Source organism: Neolamprologus multifasciatus, chromosome 16 (assembly GCF_963576455.1).
Source record: "Neolamprologus multifasciatus chromosome 16, fNeoMul1.2, whole genome shotgun sequence".
Lineage (NCBI taxonomy): Eukaryota > Metazoa > Chordata > Actinopteri > Cichliformes > Cichlidae > Neolamprologus > Neolamprologus multifasciatus.
In genome coordinates, this window is record NC_140454.1 from 16,821,246 (window position 1) to 16,846,850 (window position 25,605).

The window sequence follows — 25,605 nt, forward strand, 5'->3', positions numbered from 1 at the left end:
CCACATTTAAAATCTTTCAGGTGCTTGTTGTAAATACTTTGCTGACAGTTAGGTTCAGAACCTGGGGGCTGGATCCAAATGGTGGCTGGATAAATCACTACTGGGTGGAATTCAAAATATCACTGAGAGCTGGAGCTCATTTACAGTGATGTTGGTTAGAAGTTTAAAATGTCCTAAAGGGTAGAAACAATTAGTGATCCACAGGAACCCAGTTAAAGTTAAGCTAAGGTTAAACCCAGTATAGTTAATCAAGAAAGCAAGATTAAAACATGCTAGGTAATTCCATTCAAATATACACAAACAATACCTAAAATATTCCAGATGACAACTTAAATGTACCAAAAGTTACTAAAGATGCTGATCAAGTTCCAACGTTATAACTATGTTGATTTTGTAAGAAGTTCAGTGGAAACATATTTCATCTCCGCTGCCCAAGCGAAAACCTGTAGTGATCCCATATGTGTCAGGAGTATCGGAACAGTTGAGACGCATTTTTTTAAAACACCGGGTCTCTGTGGCTTTTAAACCCCAAAACACGCTGCGCTAAAAATTGGTCCACCCCAAGGATCGGGTCCCCCGACACAAACAGAGTAACATAGTGTACGCTGTTAAGTGCCAGGAGGATTGCCAGGATTTATACATCGGGGAAACCAAACAACCTCTGGCGAAGCGGATGGCACAACACAGAAAGAGCTACCTCGTCAGGCCAGGACTCTGCAGTCTATTTACACCTACAGGCTAGTGGACACTCTTTCAAGGATGAGGATGTACACATCCTGGACAGGGAAGAACGCTGGTTTGAGCGTGGAGTCAAGGAGGCCATTTATGTGAAAAGGGAAAGACCATCTCTGAATCGAGGAGGGGGCCTAAGGGTACATCTTTCGCCATTTTACAATGCTGTGATTGCAGCCATTCCCCAACTCTCTGTGAATGGTACTCATGGCCATTGATCAGTGGCCCTTGATCAGTGGGTTTTGGTCAGTGGTTGTTGATCAATGGTCATGAGAATTTGCATAATTAAAATTAAGGAACTGACCTCACAGCCCATTGTTCCTTCAGTGGGCTGGTTTCAGTCATTATGCAAATGTCCTGTTTATAAGATTGGGGAAACCTGCAGTCAGCTGAGACTGAAGAAGTCACTTGGATGAGTGACGAAACGTTTCTCCCAGAAAACGCTACGTCCAGATGAACAGAATCAACTTTTGGAGATATTTCATCTGTTTTCCTTGCACTTGTTTGTAGTAACTAAAGCATTATTAAGTGTAGGAAGGCAGGGCAGGTTTGGTTTAGCACAAAAGAGCAAAGTGACTGGAACAATAGACAAACACTGTTGTTAACATATAAAAGAAACTGGGAGTGCCTTTGATGCTTGAAGCTAACCACAGGTGTGACATTAAAAAAATTTAGTGCTTCATTGACTCAGGGAATGCCGCCTGTGAACACAATCCAGGCAGGAACTGTCTTTGTCAGGACAAAGTAATTGTGTAATTGGAAAAGTAATTTGTTTTTGTGACATGGGACAAGAAAAGAGGTTACAAGCCAAGAAGTTCGCAAATACTCTGTAACAGTGCGCTGCATAATCAAATCATGTGTTAATCTGAATTTGAGATTCTCTCTTACAGGTTGAATTCAATAAATAGTCTTAGATAAATACCACACCCTCAAAAGGTTGGAACACCACAAGTGTAGGTAAAATGTAAATAAAAACGGAATTGGGTCCTTTGAAAATCTCACAAAATATCAGATGTTAAAATCAGATGTTTATTTTTTTTATGAAAAATATTAGCTCATTTTGAATTTGATGACAGCAATGCATCTCACAAGAGTTGGGATGGGGACAACTAAAGGAAAACTAAACAGTAATACCCTTTTAGGTGTAAAAAGGACAGTTTCTCTGAAGTAAAGACTGGCAGGGGTACACCAGTTAAGTACTGCCTCTACAAAGAGGCATATTGTGGAACAATATCAGGATGTTGTTACTCACAGTAAAACTGTGAAGACTTTGAATATCTCATCATCTACAGTATGCGATACATCACAAGATTACAAGAATTTGGAGGAATCCCTGTGCACAAGCGCCAGGGTGTCTGGAATCCCCTGTCTGTGAACATCATACAAAGAAGAAGCTGTATATAAATTTAGATTCAGAAATGCCACGTTCTTCTTTTGGCAAAATCTAGCCAGCAAGTTGAAAGTCTTTTTTGGAAAACATGGGCACAGAATTCTCTAAACTAAACAGGAGAGGGACAATTGGGCTTGTTTTTAGTGCTCAGTTCAAAAGCCTGCATATCCTGATGGTATGGTGGGGTATTGGTACCTATCCAACGTGTCCTGAAAGATACATACAGGTTTTAGAGCAACACATGCTCCCATCCATGTGACATGGGAGGAAGGCCTTGCATATTTCAGCTCAGTTCTCACAGTTTTACAGACTTTGGATGCTGCACGTTGGTAAACATGGCCGTGTCCCAACTTCTCTGTGACATGATGCTGCCATCAAAGTTCAAATATTGAACTTGCCTTCTTCTTTTTTTCTTACTTCAAAAGGTAAATGGTTTCTAAGTCTAAACATTTGATACGTTTTCTTAGTCTTATTGTGAATAAAACTTAGTTTTGGATTTTACATATGTTATATGTAAGCATGTGCTTTGATATGTTTGTATCTATTTTGTATCTTAAAAAAAGAGGGGACATAAAATCAAATCAATTATGAACACCGTTTTGGGTTTTTTTTTTCTTAAGTGGCTACGTAAATGTACTTAGTTATTTAATAGCACGGCTCAGGTCACAAGGGGGGATGGAGGGGTGGCAGATATGGATGGCATTAGTTGTGAATGCGTGCACCAGCTTCCAAACGCCACCCAAACAGACAAACGCTCTGACTCACTGAGCATATTCTCTTTCTCCCTCCTATCTTTGTGTATGAATGCTTACCGAGAGGAAACGATAGATGCAGACATTCCACAACCCATATTCCCCCTCACTCTATCTTGTTGCCATGGGAACCGAAGCAGACGGGAGACAGGTTCATATCGGCCTCCCTCAGGTCTCCAGTCACAGTCTCCTTCTCTCGCTCTCTCTCTCTCTTTCTCTCTCCATGTGCTGTCAGAGCCGGCTGCTCCTGTGTGGGCCACTGATACTCGCTGATTAAAGGAAGTTATAATTTGATTTTCTCAGCAGGCGTCGTTTAATAGAGCAGTTTAACTAAAGCTGTGCCATCCCCAGGGCTTATAAAGGAGAGGGAGAGAAAGAAAGAGGGAGATACATATATATAAAGAGAGCAAGGGGGGTGAGAGGGAGAGAGAGAGACAGAGAGAGTCATGCTAATCCCAAACACTGAGCAATCACCCCACCACTACACTCTCCCACTCATTCTCTCGTTCTAATTCTGTTTGCCTATTTTGCCGTCTGTCTCCCTCTCTCTCCCTCCGTGCCTCTCTGTCTTCCTCTCTCTGTTTCTCTTGCTCTTCCTCTGCCTATTAATCTGTGCTTCCCTCTCCTCTCTTCTCCTCTCCCTCCCTCATTCCTTCCTCCCTCCCTTTAGCGAATCAAACATGGGAGGGCTGGCTTCTCTATGTACAGGCTGCCTGTATTACTGGCCCATTGTGATAATAGCGTTTAATTATCCTCTCAGCTAAAATCAGCCCCATCACTCTGCTTCTCTTTCCTTACCCCCGCTTTCCTTCCCACCCCTCCACCCCCTTTCTTCACCACAACCACCCGTCTGTGGTGTGTCTAATACTCGTCCCCCCCTACTACCACCCCCCCACCCCTTCTGTGCATCTCTCTCTACCCTGCCGCCACCACCGCTCCCCCGCCCTGTTCTCCAGCTATTTCAGACCCATTTAGCGGGATAAGCATCTTGAGACAGACAGAGGGGTTTTTGCTCTCTTTCAGAGAGAAGCGAGGAGAGGATATGGAGACTGGCATCTTGGTGCCCGCCTCAGAATACCAAACAGGGGCCCGGGCATCTTAATATGCAGTGTGGGACAGAGGCTGAGATCAAAGAGAGGCACAGACAGACAGAGAGATGGGTTGGGGGTAGGTGGGTGGTGGGGGATTCAGAGAGAGGAGGAGAGGGGCAGAGAGAGAGAGAGCGAAAGAGAGGTGAGAAAGGGAGGGAGTGAGTCCTCTCATTTCTCCTCATCTTAGCATCCTTTCCTTCACATCATCATTTCTGCTCTGCTCTCCTGCGTCACTCCCCTGACCCTAAGAAAAATCGACAGCTTAATTACCACAGTGTGCAAATCTGCGTGCGTGCCCATGCACTGATGTGTTTTTGTTCTGATGTGAGGATGCTGGGGAGCGTATGTGTACAAATCTTTCTCTGGATTCCCTTTCACACATGCACACATTTATATATATACATATGTGTGTGTGTGTGTGTGTGTTTGTTTGTATACGGCGGGGGGTTGGATGGCAGGTCTACCTCTGCCACCTACCCAGCCTCTCTATCTCCTCAGTCAATTAAGATCGTGAGTAGCTGTCCCTGAAGCGGTGTAGACAGGCTAAATGAAAAGGCAGTGGATGTGAAATATGAATCATTAGAATACTGCAAGGACAGGCTTGGTGGCGGGGGGGGGGGGGGGGGGGGGGAGATATGGTAAGGGAAAAGGGGAGGGTGGGAGGGTCTGGTGGAGAGATAAGGAGAAAAGGGAATGGAAAAGAAAGGGAGAGGAAGAATGAGAGAGCAGATAATAAAAGATTAACGTCACGCCTCTCAGAGTGGTGGAATTTCAAAACCCTCCAGATCAAATTATTTATCCCTGTCTATAAAGGCAGAGGAAGAAATGGGGGGAGGAAGATCGGGGGGGGGGGGGGGGGAAAAAAAAAAGGAGGGGAACTGGTAGAGAGGAACAGAAGGGAAAAAGGAAGTGAGGAGAGGGAAGTGGAGTAGAATGGAAGAATGGTGCAAAGACCTCTCTCACCCTCTTTGATGATGGAGCTGACAGGGAAACAAATGCTCCGTGTATGTGTGTGTTTGTGTATTGGTTCTAAGACAGAAAAGAAAAGAGGGAGAGACGGAAAGAAAGAGAGAGAAAGTGCAGGCAGATGTCTGCATTCACTCTGTGGGAGGCTCAAGGCTGTTTGCCGAGGACAGAAAGACAAGAGAGTGAAAGAGAGGAAAAAAGAAAGGAAGATGGAGAGAGACAGAGACGGTAGGATTAAATGAAACCTGTTTCCCTTTGATTCTTCACTAATTTGCGGCGAGATGAAGAGCACGGAGAACAAACCACCTACGCAGCACAGTGCCACACCAAAACTCACACACAGACACGCACGCACACACGCAAACGCACATCCCTCGCCTAATTCTCAATGGAGTTCAGTCTGACACACAAACGCGCACAGTTACATTCATCTGTAATTCACCGCCTCGCGCCATTCTAACCAACGACATTGACATTTCTCTGCACGGACCGTGTAACCCCTGCTTGACTCCGTTTCTCCTCTATTTTTAATTTTCCACTCATCCCTCTGCTCTCAACTGCATTTTCCACTATCTATTTTTTTCTATTTCCTGAAGTGAAACCATTATAACTCCGAGAATACCAGTAGACCGTGTTGCTCAGATACACATTGACTAAACACTCGGGCGCGCACACATGCACGCGCAGGCGCAAAGTCCTTCCTCATTAGCCCTGATTCCCCCTGAGTGACATCTTTAACAAAAGGATGCAGCCTCTGCCGCCATGGCAACAGCCTCCTCCATCTCTATGCGGTGCTTCGGTCTGTTTACATGATGGGATCTCACTCTTTTCTTTCCTCTCGCTCCATCTCTCTATTTCTTTTCTATCTATCTGTCAGCCTCCTGCACTTTATCACTCCTTTCCCTCTCTTTCTCCCCTCCTGCTTCCCACTCTATTTGTTTCTCTCTTGTTCTGCCTCCCCTCAGCATTTCTCCTTCCTCGCATCTCCAGCTTCCCTCTTCTTCTCTCACTCGTCTTGCCTGCTGCCTTGCCGTTCTCTTTACCAGTTTCTGCTCCCCCCCCCCCCCCCAACACACACATACACCCGCCACCCACCCCTCTCCCCAAACCCTTAAGGACATTCAGTAGAGACCACCTGCTTGCCAATCAGAAAGTGATATGTGGGTCTATGAGAGAGTGAGAGTAGGGGGGCAAAGAGAAAAAGAAAGAAAAGAGTGACATAGATGAGTGTGTGGATGTGATTAAGTGTGTGTGCGTGTGTGTGAGAGAGAATGTGTGTGTGAAACAGAGTGTGAGGGGGCTTCCAGGAGACTCTGATATCTAGGCCATGGGAGTCCAAGGCAGCCAGTGTGTCTGGTGTCACAGCAAATCAACTGTCAGCTGTACACCACCTGCCCACCCACACATGCGCGCATGCACACATACACACACACGCACACACACACACACATATACATCCAAAGTCTGAGGAGAGTGAGACTAAGAATAGAACACCCAGAGAGTGTTGCCACTTTTTCCTCCCCTCCTCTCTCTCTCTCTGCTGTCCTCCTGCCACCATCAGAGGTGTTTTGCAAGTGGCCTCCAACACGATAGGAATCTTTTCTGTCTTACACCTTCTCCCCAGAGCTCAGACCGGCCCTTCTCTCCCACGGTGAAATGAATCACTTCCACTGCTTTCACTTCCTCTCGTCGTCTGTAGGTACACGGTAGCCGTTAAGATCTCCTTTTTTAAAATTTTTATAGAATAAGAAAAAACAGGCAGACAGACGTCATGCACGGCCCACTAGTATCTTCTGCTTTCATAGACCGAGAAGGAGGGAGGGGGAAAGTGGTGAAAACACAGGAGAGATGCTTCTGAGGCGGGATTCGATCCGAGGCCAGCGGGGGTGAATGCGGTTTCACAAGCCTCGACCGCTAAAGCTTCTCCTGGGAAGATTTCTGGGGGCCCGTATCCACGTTAATGTGAGGAACCTGCAGATATTAGGATAGATGGAGCGCAGTTGTCTCTGCTGCCTTTTAGCATACTGTTTGCATATCAGCACAAGGAGTGGCTAGGACCTCTGTACCAATGAAGAACACGCAATACATAAAACGGTGTGTGTGTGTGTGTGTGTAGGCACGTATACAGAGAGAAGTGTGGGTGCTTGCTTAGATGTGGTGTGAGTGTGTTTATGTTGGTTGTGTGTATATGTGTGTGTGTATGTGTGTGGTATGCTGCTCTCAGTCTGGTCCCTCTGTTTCTCTGCTGTCTGTGGCCTCCTCTTCCCCATGAATACTAATGTGCTTCAAACCCCAGAGATCAACCCTCCTCCCCTTCCCTTCGCTCCCCCCCTCTATCACTCCCTCCTCTCCCAGTCTCCCTCCCTCTCTCCATCCCTGCCTTCCTTGGCCACAGTCTTCATTCATTTCTCCACCCCCTTTACCTTTCAACTTTCCCTCTCTTTCATCTATCCTTTTACCCCCCATCTTTTACTCCTCCATAAATGCCCTTACCTGCTTCCTCTTTCCCTGCCTTATTTCCTCATCCCTCCCCTTCTATCCCCCCCTTTATATTTACATCTCACACCTTCTTCTTTTCATCATTTCCTCTCCTCAAATCCAAGTGTTTCCTGTCCCCCTTTTTGCATCTTATTCACATGGCAAGTGCTTCTTCTTTTAACATCGCCACCTTCCTTCTCTTACTTTTTTCTTCCCCCCCCCTCCTGTCTCTGCTCCTCTTCTCCTTTCCTGTTCCCTCCTTTCAACACACCTACTTCGGTGCCTTAGTTTCTTCACCCCTCATCTTTCCTCCCAACCTCTCGTTCTCTTTCTTTTCCTCTCCTTTTCCCCTCAACCCATGCTTCCTTCTGCCTTGTCCCCTCCTTTACAGTACACCTCCTCAAGAGGACATGTAAATGAGGTCAGTACAGCCGAGTATATTCACCACATCACTCAGGTGTTTGCGTGGGTGTTTTGCTGGTGCATAGGTGCACAAATTAAACGTGTAAGCCACCGATTTTGTGTGTGTGTGTTCATTAAGGATTGCATGCGCTCCCATCTAAATAAAAAAATTCCTGTCTTAAGCTGCAGTGAACCAAGTGCTCCAATTACATAAACGCCTTCACCCCAATACATTTTGACATCATGAAAATTATTCACGGCCTAATTCATTTAAAATTGCATCCAGTTTCTTGGCCTCTTCCTTTTTTTCCCTTTTTTTAACCACACAGATGATGAGTGGGGGTGAAGGGATGAGAGGAGCTTTCAGTTCCTTGTGTAACACGGAGGACACAGCTCTGTAGCTTTCTGCTGCTGACTGGACGTTGTCAAACTTTACTGCTTTTCCACACACACACACACACATACAGATAGAAAGAAGGAGTATGGAAGCAAAAATGATGTGCCTGCCAACAGCAGACCATGCAATCATGAGAATGTGAGGAAGCCCAGGAGCAAGGAAAAGTGGGAAAAGAGATAAGGAGGAAAGTATGGGAAGAAAGGGGAGAAAGCCGTTCAAGTTTTTCGGGTTCATCATTAAGACTGGAGTCAGTTCCCGGTTTTGGGATAGCCCATTCCTGTTTGGGTCAGCAAATAGCAGAAACGTGTGTGCTTGTGTGCATTTTTCTTCTTCTTTTTGTATGTGTGTGTGTTTGTTTGTTCAGCAGCGGCAGTGGGAATAATGAAGCCAGAGATGAGGAATCCTGCAGGAATTCGTCTCAGTCTGCATTCCTCCTGATGGGAAGCTGAGATAGCAGTCAGCAGCAGAAAGCAACAGGCTACTGGAGGTTGACCCCCAGTGCATGCACATACACACGCCAACATAATCTTAAGACAATAACATCCTCTACTGGGGAGAAAACACATAACACACTAAAAGAGGCACAGGGACAATTGTGCACGCACAAACCCACCCACAGACGATGTTCGAAACACACAAAAACATAAACAGCACAAACAGGATTCAAGCAGATTGTTAGTAAACAGATTAAACTGGAGAAGCTATCCACGCTGACATGCGCACACACACACACACACACACACACACACATATATATATATATATATGCAACCGCACATAACGTCTGTGTGCCTATATGAACACACACACACAAATCACATTGCATGACCACTTCAGGTTTCATCATCTTTTCCTTTTTTTTTTCTTTCTTTCTCTTGAGAGACGGCGATGGGGGGAGCATTCCCTCTCTTTTGTTGCTGCTGGGGAGAGAGAGCACATATCCATACAGAACACTCTCTCTCCAGCCCCATTCACACCCACACAACTCCCTCCCTCCTTTCTCCAAGCACACGCACATACACACACACACACATACACACATCCAAAAAGATACAACATCAAAGAGCCGACACTGCCGAAGGATTACTTCAGCCACACACTGGCTCCTCAATCCGGGTCTGTTCCTCTGTCCCCCCCTCCAGCCTGCCAGCACTTGGTACAGTCCAAGCATTCCATGCCAAGTAGCTTTCACACATGGAGGGGAAGCTTGTCTCAAGCAATTGCTGACAAGCTACAAACAAGACAGCCTCCCTTTTCCCCCTCTCTCCTTCGCCTTTTTTTCCTCCCCCCTCTCTCTCGCCCCAACAACTCACGTCTGCTTCGCCCCCCAACCATCCTTACTCCTCACCCCTCTTGCCCTCTCGGTCCCCCTTCCTTTTCTTCCCCCCCTCTCTCCTCCTCTAGCTTCTCCTCTTTCCCTCTCTTTCTCTCCCACCTACCCACCTCACTCCCCCTTCTCTCTCTGAGAATGTGGGGGCCCCACTAGCATAAATTGTCAGCTGTTCCTGGGCGTACTCTCCATGGCTCCCTAAACTCACATAAGCCCGCATATGCAGTCGGCGGTGAAGCAAGGGTAACCTAAGTAAGCTGTGTTGGTTATGAGTCTGAAAAAGTACACCCAAGCCCCCGAATAATGCTGCAGTGTGAGGCCACTCAGGAGTTTTATACTATAATAAGCTGCACCGGGAACTTAGGCTAATGGAAGTGCGGGGTCAACGTACTTTTATTCAGCGTCTTTGCTTAATTAACTCCCAACTGCAAAGTGTTGAGTCTCACTCAAAACCACAATTTTTAACCTTATTTGCAGTTTTCGCGGGAATCGCTGTAATGCTCTCCTATTGTGTGTGTGTGTGAATAATTAGTTATAGGAAAATTAAGGTAATTGCTATATTTATGAAGTCAGAGGGAGAGTTTTCACGAAATAATCACACCGTTCTTATCTTCCCTCTACTCTGGGAGATGTCTGAAGGTTTTCAGAGCTCTGCTGGAACCATTTTGCATTGTAGTCTTATTGTTACTGAGCATGCATTGTTATCCACTAGTGTAGGCTGCCATCTAGTGTCGGGTTTGGGTACTGTTTTTTTAATGAAGCGCCCAAGTTTCTACTTAAAAAAATATTATTATTATTATTTCCCGTGGCATTTATGTGAAATATTCCAGCAAATACCCTGTTGATTCACGCAAATGTGTTTTGTGAGTAAAAGACAAGTCTAAAACGTGATGCTTTATGCAGAGTGCTTTGTCTGGTTTGATCAGTTGTAATTGTTACAGTGAAAATTTCTCTTCCCCTCCCTTACATCGTGTTAGCTGCAGACCAACACAGAGGTTGTTTGCCAAAAAAAGACGGACAGGTTCGGAGATTATTCAGTGTACTTTATATACGCTGCTGAGGGAGAAGCATCCGAACTGGTGATAGCAGTAGACAATGTGAAATGATTAGGAAGGCTGGGTCTATAACTGGGTCCAACTTGGGCACGTTTGAAGCTGTGGTGGAGAGGTCACTGAGCGAACTGTTATCCATCCATCTATGGCCACCCTCTGCACCATTACGCACAAGAACATTATTTCAGCTGCTTTAACAAATCAATTTTTCAAAATTTCTTTTTCCAGAGTTAAAATCCTATAGAGTCAAATTACTTATAATTTGCATTATAGTAGTGAAAAAGTACAGACTAATGTAATATATCACATAATCAAGATCAATTATCGATGCATATATGCATTCTGAAAACTGTGCAATGTCAGATCTTCTGATTGAAACACTGAGGAGGATCGAAACAACATTTTTAAACCCAAATAATTATGAAAATTTTAAGAGCGAGACAGGAAAGCTGGACCTGGATTTTTCCCCTTTTTAAAAAGTGACACCTACTGTTACATGTGGAAACTTTTTTATAGCCAAGTCAAAACTTAAAATGAGTGACTCAAACTTCTAAGTGAAACTTTTGTACTTAAAATGAAATGTGGACTTCTGGAGAGCAATCTTTTATCTTTCTCGTTGGTGGAAACAAGCTTCCTTAATTATATTTACCAAATGGACTGAAACTAAAATGACAAATTCCAATTAGTACCTTGTAGTTGAGTGCCTCTGCCAACCTGTTAGGTTGCAGGTTAGATGAATCTGTGTCCAGAGTCATATGCAGTGAAGAAATGTAACCGGTGAGCATCGAAAAGTAATAAATTCATTATACAACTAACACAATCTCTCCTTGTTTTTGAGTTATTGTTGAACAATGGCAAATGGAATTCCCTTGAGAGATATGAGGAACTATGTCCCATGTACAGACAAGCACAAAGCTACACCATTTTCTAGATGCTAACTAAATCTTCAACATAAAAAGTCCCCTTGAATTTTAAGGTCAAGTTTCCTGCTTAGATTTTGGCATGAAACTGTACCAGGCATACAGTTTTCAATCTTTTGTCACCATTTGCACTTACAAAAGCGTACTATATCATATTCATATTCATATTAAAAGGATACAAAAGGAAAAAATTTATTCAGTCTTTACAGATAGCGAGACAGCTCATTTATTTCTAAAATCAATTTGTGAAACATAGACATCTCGGTATGTGCACACATTGCATTTACTCAGTAGAATTTGAAGTAGAACAAGATGAGCGTCTTAGCTTGGATTTAAGTGGAGGGAACAATCAATAAAACATCTGTAATGACAGTTGTGTTGATTACTAGTTCAGTTCAGAAATTCACATTAAAAACGAGACACTTTCCCTTTTCTTTTTCTTTTTTTTTTTTTTAAAGTGGCAGCCTTAGAAAAGATGAAGGGACGGGGGTGTGTGTGGGGGGAGGACTACAAATGGCCTGGAAATACACATGCAGTGGTTTCACCACACCCAGCACCCCACCCCCGGGTCAAACCACAGGCTCCGGGACTAGGTAAAGATTAGCAGATCAATACAAAAGGAGGGAAAGACTAGTGAAGTCATTTAAAAGTTTTCACACCAAAAGACAAAAGACCCACTGAAACACCTCAAGGAAAGGCTCACTCCTAAATCCCACCTACACTTTCAAGTATTCCCTTCAGCACTTGCACCACTTCAAGTATTCCCGCTCTGAACTCCAAACCTTCGATTTCAGTACTACTTCTTAGGTTTACAACATAAGCTATGATATAAGTGCACTCCAAATGTAATCTATACATAGAAAAATAAAGATGACATTAAGTAGAAGTAATAGTTATAACAATCACTTTATATTTCAATATTGTACACAAAAGTGATGTTAAATCACTTTATAACGTGGCATCACATTCCCCGCCCCCTGAGTGTAATGTTCAAGTTTAAACTTCTGTATGTACGGAAAAGCAAACAGGAACAGCAACCTTGGTTTGGTTATTTAAATAACATTAGCAATCATTGGCAACGGCAATGATTAGAAGCTCGAGTAATTATGCCTTTCCACAGGCCGTTGTGCTTGTGTGTGGTGGATGCATTATGTACACGCTGCAGATCGATCATGTGACTCTGGCTCTGGCCCGTTCCCTGGCGTTGAGACACAGACAGCCATCATCCTGGAAAATAAACACGAGTGTTAAGAAACAGACGAGACACTGAAGAAAAATCAATGCAGGTATTGAGCAGATAATCATACTGAACTGTAAGGGTATTGATAGCCCCCCCCCCCATCTGCGAGAAGTGTGAAGAGCAAAGGACAACTAAACATTCATCTTCCCCACTCATCAATCACATCAGGCAGCACTATGAAAGATGACTGATGTGCAGCTCAGTTTTCTAAGGAGTCGCTTCGACTCACCTTAGTCTCAGTGCATGAGCAGGTCCTCCAGCTTCCTCACGAACCAGCAGCAATGCAACTCCGGCATTTATACAACTTGGGGTCATGGGTGCGGATGTGATTCCGTACATTCCTTAGTCGAAAGAACGTCTTACTGCAGAGCTGCAGCAGAGGTGAATAGAAAGTGTTAATAACAAAGAAATAACTGGAAAAGAGCTGCAATGCTGCAATTTAACAAAACTCCCAAGTGCCTCAATGCCACCCAAAAAGCAGGAAAGACTTTGTTAGACAAGAACTACACCTATGGCAACTGAGTCATTGTGGCCACTGCTTTTTTGATACGTCAGGGTTTATGTGCACATTGCTGGTGACTAGATAACACTTCCACCAAATTTGAGAAAGAAATTGCTTTGAGCTACAAAAAAGAATGATCCAATTTCAAAGTGCCTTTGTTCCGCAGCCGTTCACTGGTAACAATCAAAACATGCGCTGTTATAAAGAGGAGAATTGTAAGTTTCACGTGTTTGTAGGATGACAGCAGCGGCTACAGTTTCTCCAGACATGCTTTCAGAAGTATGGGATGAGTTAGACTCGCCTCAGCTTGGCTCAGTTTCAATTACAATCAAGTGCCATCGTTAAATCAACCCAGTCAAAAGTCCTGTGATGTCATTTGTATGCAACACGAACACCACAACAAAAGAGGACTTCGAGGCAATGGTATAGCTGCTGCTCGGTCTGTGGCTTTTTGTCAGACTCTGGGACCACAGTGTTATTCTTTGAGCAGCTCTCTCCCTCGTTGCCGTGTTTGAAAAATGGTGGTTTTGATTTTCGCAAAGAGATGCTATCATGACTCATTGAGTAACGGCACTGGCCAGCCATGGCATGCTCTCTGCTGATGTCACATTTTGGATAGCCTCGAATCACTTGGAACCCCTCAGGAGTATGTACTTAAAAAAAAAAAAAAAAAAAAAAAAGTACCAGGTACTGTGACTCAATGGAAAACCCTGAAAGCTGTGTTGAGCTGTGCCGAACAGACCTGAGTAGGTATTAGTGTAAAGGCCTAATTGAGCACTTGTGAACATGTCCATTACTTTGATTCTTTTTGACTCACCTTATATGTGTTCAACCCAAAAACTGTAGCAAACTGTTGACCAACTCCATTTAATTTCTCATCATGGGCATATTTGGTGCTAAAATTATTGTCAGCCAATATAAAGTCATCCATTTTTCTTTTGGTTTGCTATTAAAACTACAAATGAGGTCAAGTAAACTAATATGAAGCCCTGTTTTATTCAGACAGAATGGTTTCATGTTTGTTGTAAGGTTTTTAAGAACAACACTTCTGGTCTCTCAAGCTTCGCTACATCTTCTGACAAAAGTCGCCACCAGTGTAAGTTTAAAAATAAAGGCTGTGCTTGGCCTATTAGAAAGAAAGCTAGAAGTAACAGACCTTGTGTTTTTGTCTAAATGCCACATGAAAATAGTATCACCTCAATGCTTTCTAACACCCTGAGCAGAGCAGCAGGAGAAAAAGATCTTAGACACAAGTTAGTACTGTCCCAAAGATGCAGAGAAAGGTCACTAAAGCCCCTTTTCTGTTAGTACCAACTTGGATCGACTTGGCATGGTTCGCCACGGTTTTTGGGGTTTTCCCATTGGGCTATAGTACCCTGTACTTTTTCTTTTAGTATCTGCTCATCTGGGGTTCTAAGTGAGCCGACCAGGTACTAAAACATGATGTTGTCAGAAAAACGAATATTTGAATTCCTTGGTGCTTACCGGACATGGCCAGTGCTTGCCCTCGATGTGCCTAAGGCGATGCATAATTAGGGCATCACAATCCTTGTAGGAGGCTGAGCACTGCAGACAGGCGTGGGCTGCTTTGGGAACTTTGGGGGCTTGACTACGAGGCCCTCTGAGCTGCTTTAGTCGTGCCCGACGCACAGCATCCAGCATGGCACAGCTCCTACTGCTCAGAGTGAGGAGCTTACCTTGTTGCTAGAGAAAAATAAAATAAAATGATAAGTTAATGAGTTTTATTCACATTTTTTAGATAGAAATGATTAAATGCTTTTAAAAGATTAGGCGCCACAGGCAATGCTTCAAACAAAGACTGTACAGTTATAAAATTAGATATAAAAGCAAGCATGAGATCATAATCATCACTATAGTTTGCTACTTGGTATTTTTTATTTATTTATTTATTTTTACCTTTGGCATGGTCCCTGCAGGTTTTGACCTAGCACACCTGGCTAGAGGTAAAGTGTTTCGAGGGTTGGGCCTGGGTCTACGGCCCTTAACTTGGGTCACTTTCCTCTCCTCTCTCTCCCTCTTCACCACCGGCAGGATGGGTGGCCCTCTGGCTCTCAGAGTCCTGTGGGGTAACTCTTCTGCTTCAAATTTCTCTCCAACTTGAGACACAGAGCGTGTTAAGCAGATATCAACACTCTCCTCCTCTTTCTTCAGTCCGGACATGGGCCCCCCTGCTGGCCGGCAGAAGCTAAACAGAAAGCCAGAGTCCAGTAACTTGATGGGGGGCTTGCTCTGGCGTTTACCCAGGTCTGGTGAGGGAGGATCAGGGAAAGCTCCAACTGGCACAGGTTCTGCTGGTTCCTCTTTGATGACTTTATAAAGAGGGTGGTCGTAGATGGACGGTGGAGGTGCTTGCTCTGAAAACTGGAGCCCATCAGGTTTATTTTCCTTCACTTTTGGTCTAGTGTCCATGGTCCCTCTTAGCCCCTGGCTTCCCACCTTTCTTCCCTCTTCTCTGGCATTACACCTCACCTTCTTCGCCTCCTTCGTGGAGCCCCGTCTGAGTTTAGCCTTTGCTGCAGGACGACTGCTGTTGTATCGCAGTGTTCTGACTGTCTCAACAGCGACCTTATTTCTAGCCTGTATCTTCTGTGAAGGTAAAGATTTGTGGGGTGTGTGGCCGCAGTAATTGTTTGATGAAAATCGGAGACCCGAGAGAGCATATTCAGCTGGTTCTGATTTGATCCTGACTTTGTTTCTGACTAGTTTTTTATTCGAGCCACGTCGCAGAGGCTGCTGAGAATGAAGGTGGGAACCGTCACCCTTCCTCACGGATTGTCTCAGTTGCCTCCCCCCAAAGGCAACCCTGGATATAGGCTGGAACATGTCAGGTAACACCCCTTTACTTCGCATGCTCCTGTCACTGGGAGGAACACACTTCCGAGTGGTTTTTGGCCTCTTAGCTGTAATCTTCTCTGTGCTAGCTGCTGCAGCAGGTTTGGTCTTCACAGGCTTATGGAGGAGGTGAGTGTTAACAGGGTTGCAGAGGGGAAACGCCAGAGTCACATCCCCATATGATAGTCCCGGGGACGGTGAACGGGGTTTCCGGCGCTTGGTGAGTGAATAGTTGTTGGCCTTCAGCTTTCTTAGTCGCTTCTTTTGTCTCCAGCCAATAAGATCTTCCGGTCTGGGGAGGAGAGAAGTCCTTTGTAACCCCAGAACATTCATCAACTTGTACTTTTCCTGTGCTCTAGCATAATCCTCTTCATCCTCGCCAACCTCCTCAACTTCCTGCTTAACCCTCACAGGGCTGCACACCATGCCAGGTCTCAATCTAGAAGAGCAGGAAAGCTGGGAGATGGGATGAGATTTTTTGTTTTTTTGAGAGGTCTCTGACATTGGCAGCAATCTCTGAACCTGCTTGGCAGCTCCAGGAGTGGAGCGGAGCAGACGGGTGTTCGATGGGGATACGGGTGAGTAACTCTGTGACTGTGGGGTAGATGTGGCATTTCGAGGTGTGGAGGCCTTTTTTGACGAGGGCGATTTAAAGTCCATGAGTTTCATCCTGTGTGAGGGACTTAGAGGGTGGCCGTTTTGGGATTTTGGCATTCTGCGCAAATTGCGGCTGGGACTTCCTTCAAAAGACTCGTCTGATGCATCCAGTGTTAGACTGAAGGCGGCGTTCACATTGTCCTCCAATCCCAAAACCCTTTTCCTTTTGCTTTCCCTCTGGTGGTGATGACGCTCACGGCACGAACCAGCATAGGCTGAGTTTGGATGAAGTTGCTGTTCCTGCTCTTTAATGAGGGCAGAGCAGGCTTCCACTGCAAGCCACATGCCCAGGTGGCGGGCCATGGCAATGACTTCAGGTAGATCCTCACGGCGAACACACAGAGTGGAGGAATAGGAGAAATCCAGCAGAGAGAGAAGGCTGTCCTCACTGAAACCTGGGGGGTTAAAAGGAGCCTTTAATTAGATCACTGGTCAATCAGAGGGTGAAAAGAGGGAGATGAAAGCAATTTGGTGTAAACAGAAGATCAGAGGGAGAGCACTCCAAGAGGGAGCAAAGTGTAAACATGACAGTTGAAACAAGATGACAAATTAACAACTCCTTTAATCATGGACACTTCTGCTCTCATGTAAGAACAAACATCAAAGATAAGTAAACGATAACACAGACAACAGCCAAATCCCATTTTAAGAACCAGATTCTCTAAGGCTACGTCCACACGTACACGGGTATTTTTGAAAATGGAGATTTTATGTTTTCGTTTTAAAAAATAATTCCGTCCACACATAAAGGCAGAAATGAAGGAAAACGCTGCTAGGAACATGCCAAAGCAACAGGTGGCGATATATTCCTAACCGTGCAGAAATGTTGGCCAATCAGAAGTCTAGAAGCCTCGGTGGGAAAAAGTAAACAAAGCCGGGGCATAGAAGCAGAACCGAGTCGTATGTGTGGAGGGACAGTAACTGTGTGTGTATATGTAAGCATTTAAACACTGCAGAGAGTACAGGTAACAGTAACAGTATTGTAGAAATTCATTTCACCGAAACAATAACGTGGCGCACAGTGTGACGTCAAAAAAGGCGCACACCTTTGATGCTGCGTTTTTCTCGTCCACACGTAAATGCAAAAACTGAGTTTTCAAAAATATCCGCCCTGGCCAGAGTTTTTAAAAATCTCAGTTTTCAGTGACCGAAAACGCAGTTTACGTGTGGACGAAAGGTGCAAACGCATATAAAAATCTGTGTTTTCAAAAATACCCGGGTACGTGTGGACGTAGCCTGAGTCTGAATTTTTAGAGTGATTACGTCTTTACAAAATGCCAAATGTCATCACAAAGACCTCTGAATCAGCCTTCTCTGCCTAAACTGGATGATATGATTACATCTTAAGTTTCCTTCACACTATTGTTTGAGCAATGATAAGACATTAATTTTCTTACCTAATGTCAGGAGTTTGCATTATTTGCATTCAGTCTCTTAATAAATGTGTATTCATTAAAATCTGTGTAATAAATCACTCAGAATTATAAATGACTTTACTGTTTGTTCTAACCTGGAATTATTGTCAACAGGGCAATAAAGGGACAATGTTGACTGCAGTTTATTAAGTTTATTACTCACTGGAGCTGCAATATTGTATTTACCATTTGCTTGAAAGACAGTCAGTGTTCTGATTACTAAATAATGACTGGCGAGCAAAAGTCTGCTGGCACAATCTTCTCAAATGGGTGCATTAATTTTCATGAAAATGAATAAAAAAAATCTTTTAGATTTTGGACAATAAGTCATGTAAAAAAAAAAGGAAAAATGAACAATGGGAAAGTTGTCTAGAGAACACAAATTATAATGGACATTTTTTTTAGTATTATCTGATGTTTTAAAGGGAAAAAGAAACAAACATTTAATTTAGTAATGTGTAGATTTATGGATGATGGAAATAAGGGTTGGGTTATCCTAAAATTGAAACAAAATATACAGTCTGCAGCTCGACCATATCACAAGCTAGAAGTATTTACGCCATTTCTTAATGCCAGCATTCAAAAGTGAAGCAAAAATCTGGAAGATGTGATGAGTTCAGACAAACACACACTTTTCTGAGAGCCTTTCTTGGAAATCATTCATTGTGCTGCAGACAAAAGGGTCTCAGGTTGGTAGTTATCCTGTTCATTTATTTAATAGTTAAGTCCAAACCCTAATTATACTTAGTACTCCATAAACCTGACCATTTGCTGCATGAAGGAGGAGTGAAAGTGCCACAAATTTGTTTTTGGATGCAGCTCCTGTTATGTAACTGCCAATACTCTCAAGCCCCTTCATGCTCACAGTTCTCCCTTTCAAGTATTACTGGGGACAGTTTCAGCAACCATCATTTTGAAATAAGCGGTATAATGGCTAAAACTTAACACTCAAAGGGAACAAGTCTGTTTTCTCTTTTATCTCCAAGCCATCCTTAACAAAGCACCTTGTTACTTATGCTCACATAAATAGCTTTGAAACAAGAGTTATAGATTTTTCACAGGAATCCGTTACCTTTGATATCCCTGTGGGAAGTGGAAAAAACTACATGTCCATTTTGTCTCTTAATGGTGGAACAACATTCAGGACTCTCTTAAATATATTATATAACAAATATTTTATCACAGTTGATCTTATACAAGCATGTAGCTTTTGAATTTTTGTATGTGTTTATATTAGAGATGGCACGATACCACTTTTTTATGTCCGATACCGATATCATAAATTTGGATATCGGCCGATACCGATATGAATCCGATATAGTGTTTTTTAATAAATAAAACTGTTTTTTTAATATCTTGCTGCATTTTGTATGAGTTCAAACTCAAGTTTAAAAAAAAAAATAAAACACTAAAGCTATTCTGTTATACCTGTATGCAAAAAATACACTGCACCCAAAATATTTCATAGTTCAGCAAAACCCATCAATCTAATAAACCTTGTCTATCCTCCCTATTCTGGTATTTTAAAGAGTAAGCAACCTAACTAATAGGGTTCCAAACTCCCAGCAAAAAAATAAATAAAAAAAAATAGGGAACCACCCACCCTCCACCTTATGATGCTTAATCGACGTAAGCAACTTTAATTTGATGCAGTGTGAAAAAAAATGCACAGAAATCAATTATTTTTCAAGAATAATTAAATAGATTCAACATCTTTCTTCAACAGAACTGCAGACTGCACAGATGGTACCTTCCCAAAGGAAAAAGTAGTATAGCTTACTAGGGTATATTAGACTTAATAGTTACTATATACAGTAATGGACTTCTATACATTTTACATCAGATTAAAACTTTGGGTGTAAGATTCAGATAATTATTTAATAAAAGCTAGACATTTTAAATGAGAATAAGAAAGAAAAGTATGTCTTTGTGCCCCCTTTTCCCTGTTAATGCCCTATCGGCCCAATTGCTAAACTTTGCTAGATCCGCCCCTGCACAGTTACCAGCCATCAGCTACGTAGAAAAAGATCCTGGTGTAGAAAGTAATATTAAATAAATTCTACCAACAGCTTATCAAGGTTAAACGTGCTGCTGTTGTTCAGCTGCTGGTTTCCTCTTTCTGGTGCAAAGTGGGCCAAAAACAAAGAAGAGAGACGGACTCGCGACAGAAAAGCCGATCAGCTGATCATTAATCAGTTTCATCATTGAAGTAGCAGCAGGAGAGGGAGGGGGAGAGAGAGAGAGAGAAGAGGCAGTCGCTCCATATATCGGTTGTTAAGCATAACGCTGGAATGCTTTACAAACATTCAGAGATGAACTTACACACTTGCTTTACTTCTCTCGGGGATAACTTTCTCGGAGATGAAATGCCGGTTTGGTATCGAGGCTCCGAATGCTCAACCACACCGCTGACAGGTCTTGCACGCCACAGCCGCTCTATCACGTGACGCATACTGCGCCGACGTGCTAAGGTTATGAGCCGAGTTACGCCATGTCGCAAGTTTTGTGAGATGCTTTTTTGATATTTAATGGATCGGATTACATTTTTTATTTCTCTCCGATATCCAATCCAGTAATTTAGGTCAGTATCGGACCGATACCGATACTTAATATCGGATCGGTCCATCTCTAGTTTATATATAGTAAAACTTCTTTTTTTTTTAAACAGTAGTGGACTTTATCTGTCCAAAAGGGGCAAGGCAGAGGTTGTTTCAAAAAGTGCTTTTCTATGTAAAGAGAATAGATTAAACATATATAATACACATATAATGTGTAATGTACGCTCACCCACAACCGGTCACGGCCCTCTCTAACCTAGTTCCGCAAGAGCAATCTTGTTAAAAGGGAGTTTTTCCTTTCCACTGTCGCCAAGTGCTTGCTCATAGAACGTCATCTGATTTTTTCTCTGTGTGACTGTAGGGTTTTTACCTTAAAGTATACAGTGCCTTAAGGCGACTGCTGTTGTGATCTGGTGCTATATTAATTAAGTTGAACTAAACTATTTTTCAGGCATTTAGACCAGAAATATTCACACTGAAGTTTTGACACCTGTGGGGGCTGAGTGACCGATGTGAGGAGAAGGATTAGGCTCGGTAAGGTATTTTGGTCTGCCTTCAGCCACCTACCCAAAAAACAGCTCAGGCAGAGAGATCTGGCACCCAGGTGTCCACTCTTACCTGTGAGATCTATGTCTGCCTTCATGCTCGAGTCCATTTCCGTGAAGATCTCCTGAAAGTGATCACTGACGGCTGCCAGGACGGCTCTGTGCGCTAAGAAGGAACGCCCGCTCGTCCGCAGGGTAATGTCACAGAACAGGCCTGCCTCACGCTGACTCCTCAGCTTGCTCAGCATGTCAGAGCTGTGTGACACTACTGTCTTTGTGACACATCCTCTGCCACCCGGCTCCTACGAGGCACAGACAAAAACGAAAAAGACAGATCGAAATACTTTATTATGGGAGTATGTTGTATGCTGTGTGTGTGTGAGAAAGCACTTCCAGGAGACAAGCGTGAGAGTAAGTGGGAATGAGTTAGAAGGTGTGAATTAAAATGTGTGAGATGCCGAAAAAGAGGGCTGTCTCCATAAAAATGAAGAGGCGCTTAAAGTTTGATGAGAAGAAACAAGGCTCCGGGATAGCGTTTGCTGTCAGTTCATCAACTCAAGTGTACACTGACCTCCGATTTCTTGTTGTGCTGACACTCTGGACAGCTGAGGACAAAGTCTCTGATCTCGAAGTACATCCCTGTGAAGAAAGCAGTTGTTCAAACATCAGAACATGAGGTAACAAAAGACAGGAAAGGGTTTGGGTACGAGGGCTGGAGCGGGCTAATCGTTTTAAAGGTGTCACAACTGTCTCTACACTTGGTAATGCCTCACCAAATAGAACAGCAAGGGGTGTGATTAACACCTATTGTTCATGTCTGAATAAGTCTCTCAATCTTTGACTGATTCAACCACTTGTGCACATGTGAGTCTGTGTCTGTTTCAAATATCCCTACACTTAAATCTCTGCTGGTGTATAGATAACATCATTAGTAGGCAGTTATAAGATTAATATGCATTTGTAGCAGTCTACACATGACTCACATGCTTTACTAAGACACTTAGAAGACAAAAGTGATGTTCATACCTTCCCACCAGTAGTTTTCAGCCACGCATTTGTAGGTCTCTTCCAGTGAGAGGTGGCGTTGGCCCGGTCGCCTTATGTGGAAAGTGGAGATTGCCTCATGTCTTCGGTCCTCATTCAAAACCTCCCGGTAGTTGATGAAGCCCCTTTCCAGTTTCTTTCGATACAGCAGCCCGTCTATCACCTCAAAGTTGGGGGACCACCGTGCGGTGGACCCACGCCCACTCGAGCACCCCGCTGACTCCTTCTGCCGGGATTGCTTTCTATCTCCATCCGACCAGGGCTTGGACGGGCAACACGTCTCTGCGTTTTCGTATTGGGCGTTGGTGTGAGAACAGTCGCAAGCCATTTTTTCTTTTTTTAAAAAAAAGAGGATTTATATTCCAATAAGAAGATACAACTTTGTAGTCTCAGAAGGACTACCCCCACCACCACCTTTCTGGATCGCCCTCTTACGAAACTTTACCCAACGACCTGAAACGAAGTCCACGTGGATGAGGCGATAAAGGACGACAGAGGCACGAAAACACTCGGCTGAAAAGTCTGACACAATGTAGTGCACCACACAGAGTAAATTCTCAATAACTAGCGCCTCTCATTGTGGCTTGAAAAGCAGAAGAAAAGTCAGACGGGAATCAGCCGCATTTCCCTGCCCCTGCTTTGTATCCTTGCTGTCAATGAGAGCATCACTTCTCTCTATCCAAACATCCCTAAATATGCAATAGTTACACTTCCTCCTTGGGACACGTTTGGTCAAATTTCTTAGCAATTTCTCGGTTTCGACTGTCGGGCAACCAGGTTCTTTTTTAATATCCCTCCAAATGTGGATAGTAACCCAGGAGAGTATCGCGCCAACAACGCCAAGCCAAGTGATGTAAAGTCACCACAACGACCGCGTAAACAGGCTTCACCGTCAACCCCTCGCCGGCAGTCCGTCTTCCATCTGTCTCAGAGGTCGGGAGTGGCCTCTGGGGGTGGATGACGGCGGGCAGCCTCACCTCTGGCGTTAACTTGTGATTTCTTTTCGCCAACTCGAGTCGGAAGCAGCATGATGACGCAGCTATCAGCTCAGCATCGCGACTTGGACGACCTAAAAGCGAGGCTGGTCGCCCCGACCAGCTCGAAAATGTTGCAATAATCCCCGCCGGACCCCTTCAAAAGCGAGCCAACAAGCTCCGATCAGACACCCGACATAGTTCACCCCCCTTCAGCCGCCACAACGCCGCTCTAGTAGTCAAATAGTCCAATTTTTCAAACTCGTAACCTTCTGTTTGTTGCTAATCAGCAGACTAACCGAGCGAAGTGCTCCCCGCCTTCACACAAAGGCTATTAGCAGAAGCTTTAAAGAGCTTCGCCCGAGCCAATTGTGATTGGCTGCTGCGGCTGTCACTCAAACAGCCAGTTTTCTTCCATTTGCAGTAAGCTAGGTTGTTCGCTCACGATTCCAGTGTACCAGTATTTGCTTCACTTGCTGCAAACACAAGTGAAACACGATACAGCCAATGTTTCGTATCCATTAACGGAATACACACTGTTTCATGTGGCGACTGTTCAATATTTCCCTTCCCAGAATAAGTTACAGCTACAACAGATTTACTCCCATTTCAAAACGTTAGCCACCTTTCATCACCTCAGTGTCTGTTACAAATATTGTATCCGCATATTAATTTTGTAAACGTTTGGGTTACATTTCCAGACTTTAATAAAATGTGAAAATTAAATAACAATAAAATACATCAACCAGGCCCATGTCCAAAACATGTTTTTTATTAAATTTTGATGACAACATCAACAATGACAAGGGCAACAGAAAAAGGCAGCTATTTCCTTAAAAATGTAAATCATAATCATGGAAAGGTGATGAAATTATGTAGATTTCAGAAGAAAAAAAACAACAACTTTTTTCATAAGGCAAAAACTGATGATTAATTCATTTTTTTTAAATAAGGCTGGATTACACTTCTGAAAAGATGTCCACATGCCCTTGCCAGATTAATTTACAGTTGGGTCCATAATTTGTTGTGGCAAGTTTTAGTGAACTAGTTTCATCCCTGTACAGTTTGTGCAGACTTTCGATTTTAATTCAGCTGGGTTTACAAGGATTTTGCATTAAATGTTTAGGAATTTTTATACACATTTTTATGTTTATTTTCAGAGGCCCAAATGGACACAATAGTAAAGCTTTAAATATAATGATTGTTTTTAATACTTGGATGAAAATAATTTGGAATCACCCTTATGAAGTCTAGAATCATCACCGAATGGTATAAGTTCCTTTTCATCAGATGCCCTGCCTTCAGTTTTGTCTACAGTAACTAGAAATCATGCTCAGGTTATTGGTTTGGTCATTGAACAATATTTCCTTTCTTTTACTTTGCTTTGGGTCTTTATCCATTAGTACTGTGAAGCATTTTTCAGTCAGTTTTGCAAAACATGGCTGAATCTGAGCACAGAGTACAGCCCAGTACACATCAGAATTCATCCTGGCACTTCTATCAGCAGTGACATAATGAGTAAGAACTGCTGACCTGGTTCCACTGACCACTATACACACCCATACCATAGCACTTTCTCACCACGCTCCATACATTTCTCTTCTCGTCAGTCTGGTACAGTCTAATCTTGCTGACATCTGTCTAAAGATTTTTTTCCAGCACTCTTTTATATGTTTCCGACAAAGTCTAAACCTAAACTCTCTGTATTTCCACTCATGAACGCATCTCTTGATGGTCGACCTTGACAGTGGTATGCCTGAATCCTCGAGAGTCTTCTCGACTTGATTAGATGTTGTGAAAAAAATTTTCCATTCCAGCGATCACATTTTTTTCATTCCACACTTTAGTTCTCTTCTGTGGTATTCCAGGACATTTGGTGCTGCTTAGTTAGCCAGTGCATTCCTCCTGTTGATTTGGCCACCCCTAAAGGTTTTGCTGTCTCTCCAATAGGTTTATTTTGTTTGTTTAGCCTAATGATGTCCTCCCTCATATGCACTGACATTCCTTTGGGCCTCATGAATAGTATTACAGTGAAAAAAATCAACTTCAGATATTACATCTTCGTTTGGCATGGAATTAATGAGGGAACAGCAAGTGTTCAACTATTTTTCAGCCTCTGAAAATGGGAGACTTTGTATAAAAACGACTTTATGAAAACCTCTTGAATTAAAGCTAAGCTAAGCTGTAAAGTCTGCAATTCAGTCATATGTTGACTGGTTGAGTGCAAAGCCAGTGTGGTGGTGTAAAAAAGCAAATCTACAAAAAAATCTCTTCATCCAACAAATTATGGACCTGACTGTAAATATC

The 25,605-nt window shown here is 43.4% G+C and overlaps 1 protein-coding gene across 1 annotated transcript; it reads right to left on the bottom strand.

Annotated features, from left to right (window-relative positions):
* Nucleotides 1-10,963: 10,963 nt before the first annotated feature.
* On the bottom strand, nucleotides 10,964-23,628 carry LOC146500580 (uncharacterized). Its single transcript, XM_085136162.1, has 8 exons — nucleotides 23,302-23,628; nucleotides 22,307-22,657; nucleotides 21,852-21,919; nucleotides 21,354-21,582; nucleotides 15,170-17,157; nucleotides 14,738-14,956; nucleotides 12,980-13,120; nucleotides 10,964-12,737 (listed from the first exon to the last, which is right to left on the bottom strand). Exons 1-7 carry the CDS (start codon nucleotides 23,351-23,353, stop codon nucleotides 13,016-13,018), a joined length of 3,012 nt encoding a protein of 1,003 aa, XP_084992288.1. The 5' UTR covers nucleotides 23,354-23,628; the 3' UTR covers nucleotides 10,964-12,737; nucleotides 12,980-13,015.
* Between the last annotated feature and the right edge of the window lie 1,977 nt (nucleotides 23,629-25,605).

Excerpts from the sequence above, each read along its gene's own strand:
- LOC146500580 (XM_085136162.1), bottom strand. The coding sequence starts at position 23,353 with ATGCTGCTTCCGACTCGAGTTGGCGAAAAGAAATCACAAGTTAACGCC. Across the intron at positions 14,957-15,169 it reads CTGCAGGGACCATGCCAAAG|CAACAAGGTAAGCTCCTCAC; the intron begins GTAAAAATAAAT and ends ATTTTTCTCTAG. Across the intron at positions 13,121-14,737 it reads GCAAGCACTGGCCATGTCCG|CTCTGCAGTAAGACGTTCTT; the intron begins GTAAGCACCAAG and ends CCTCTGCTGCAG.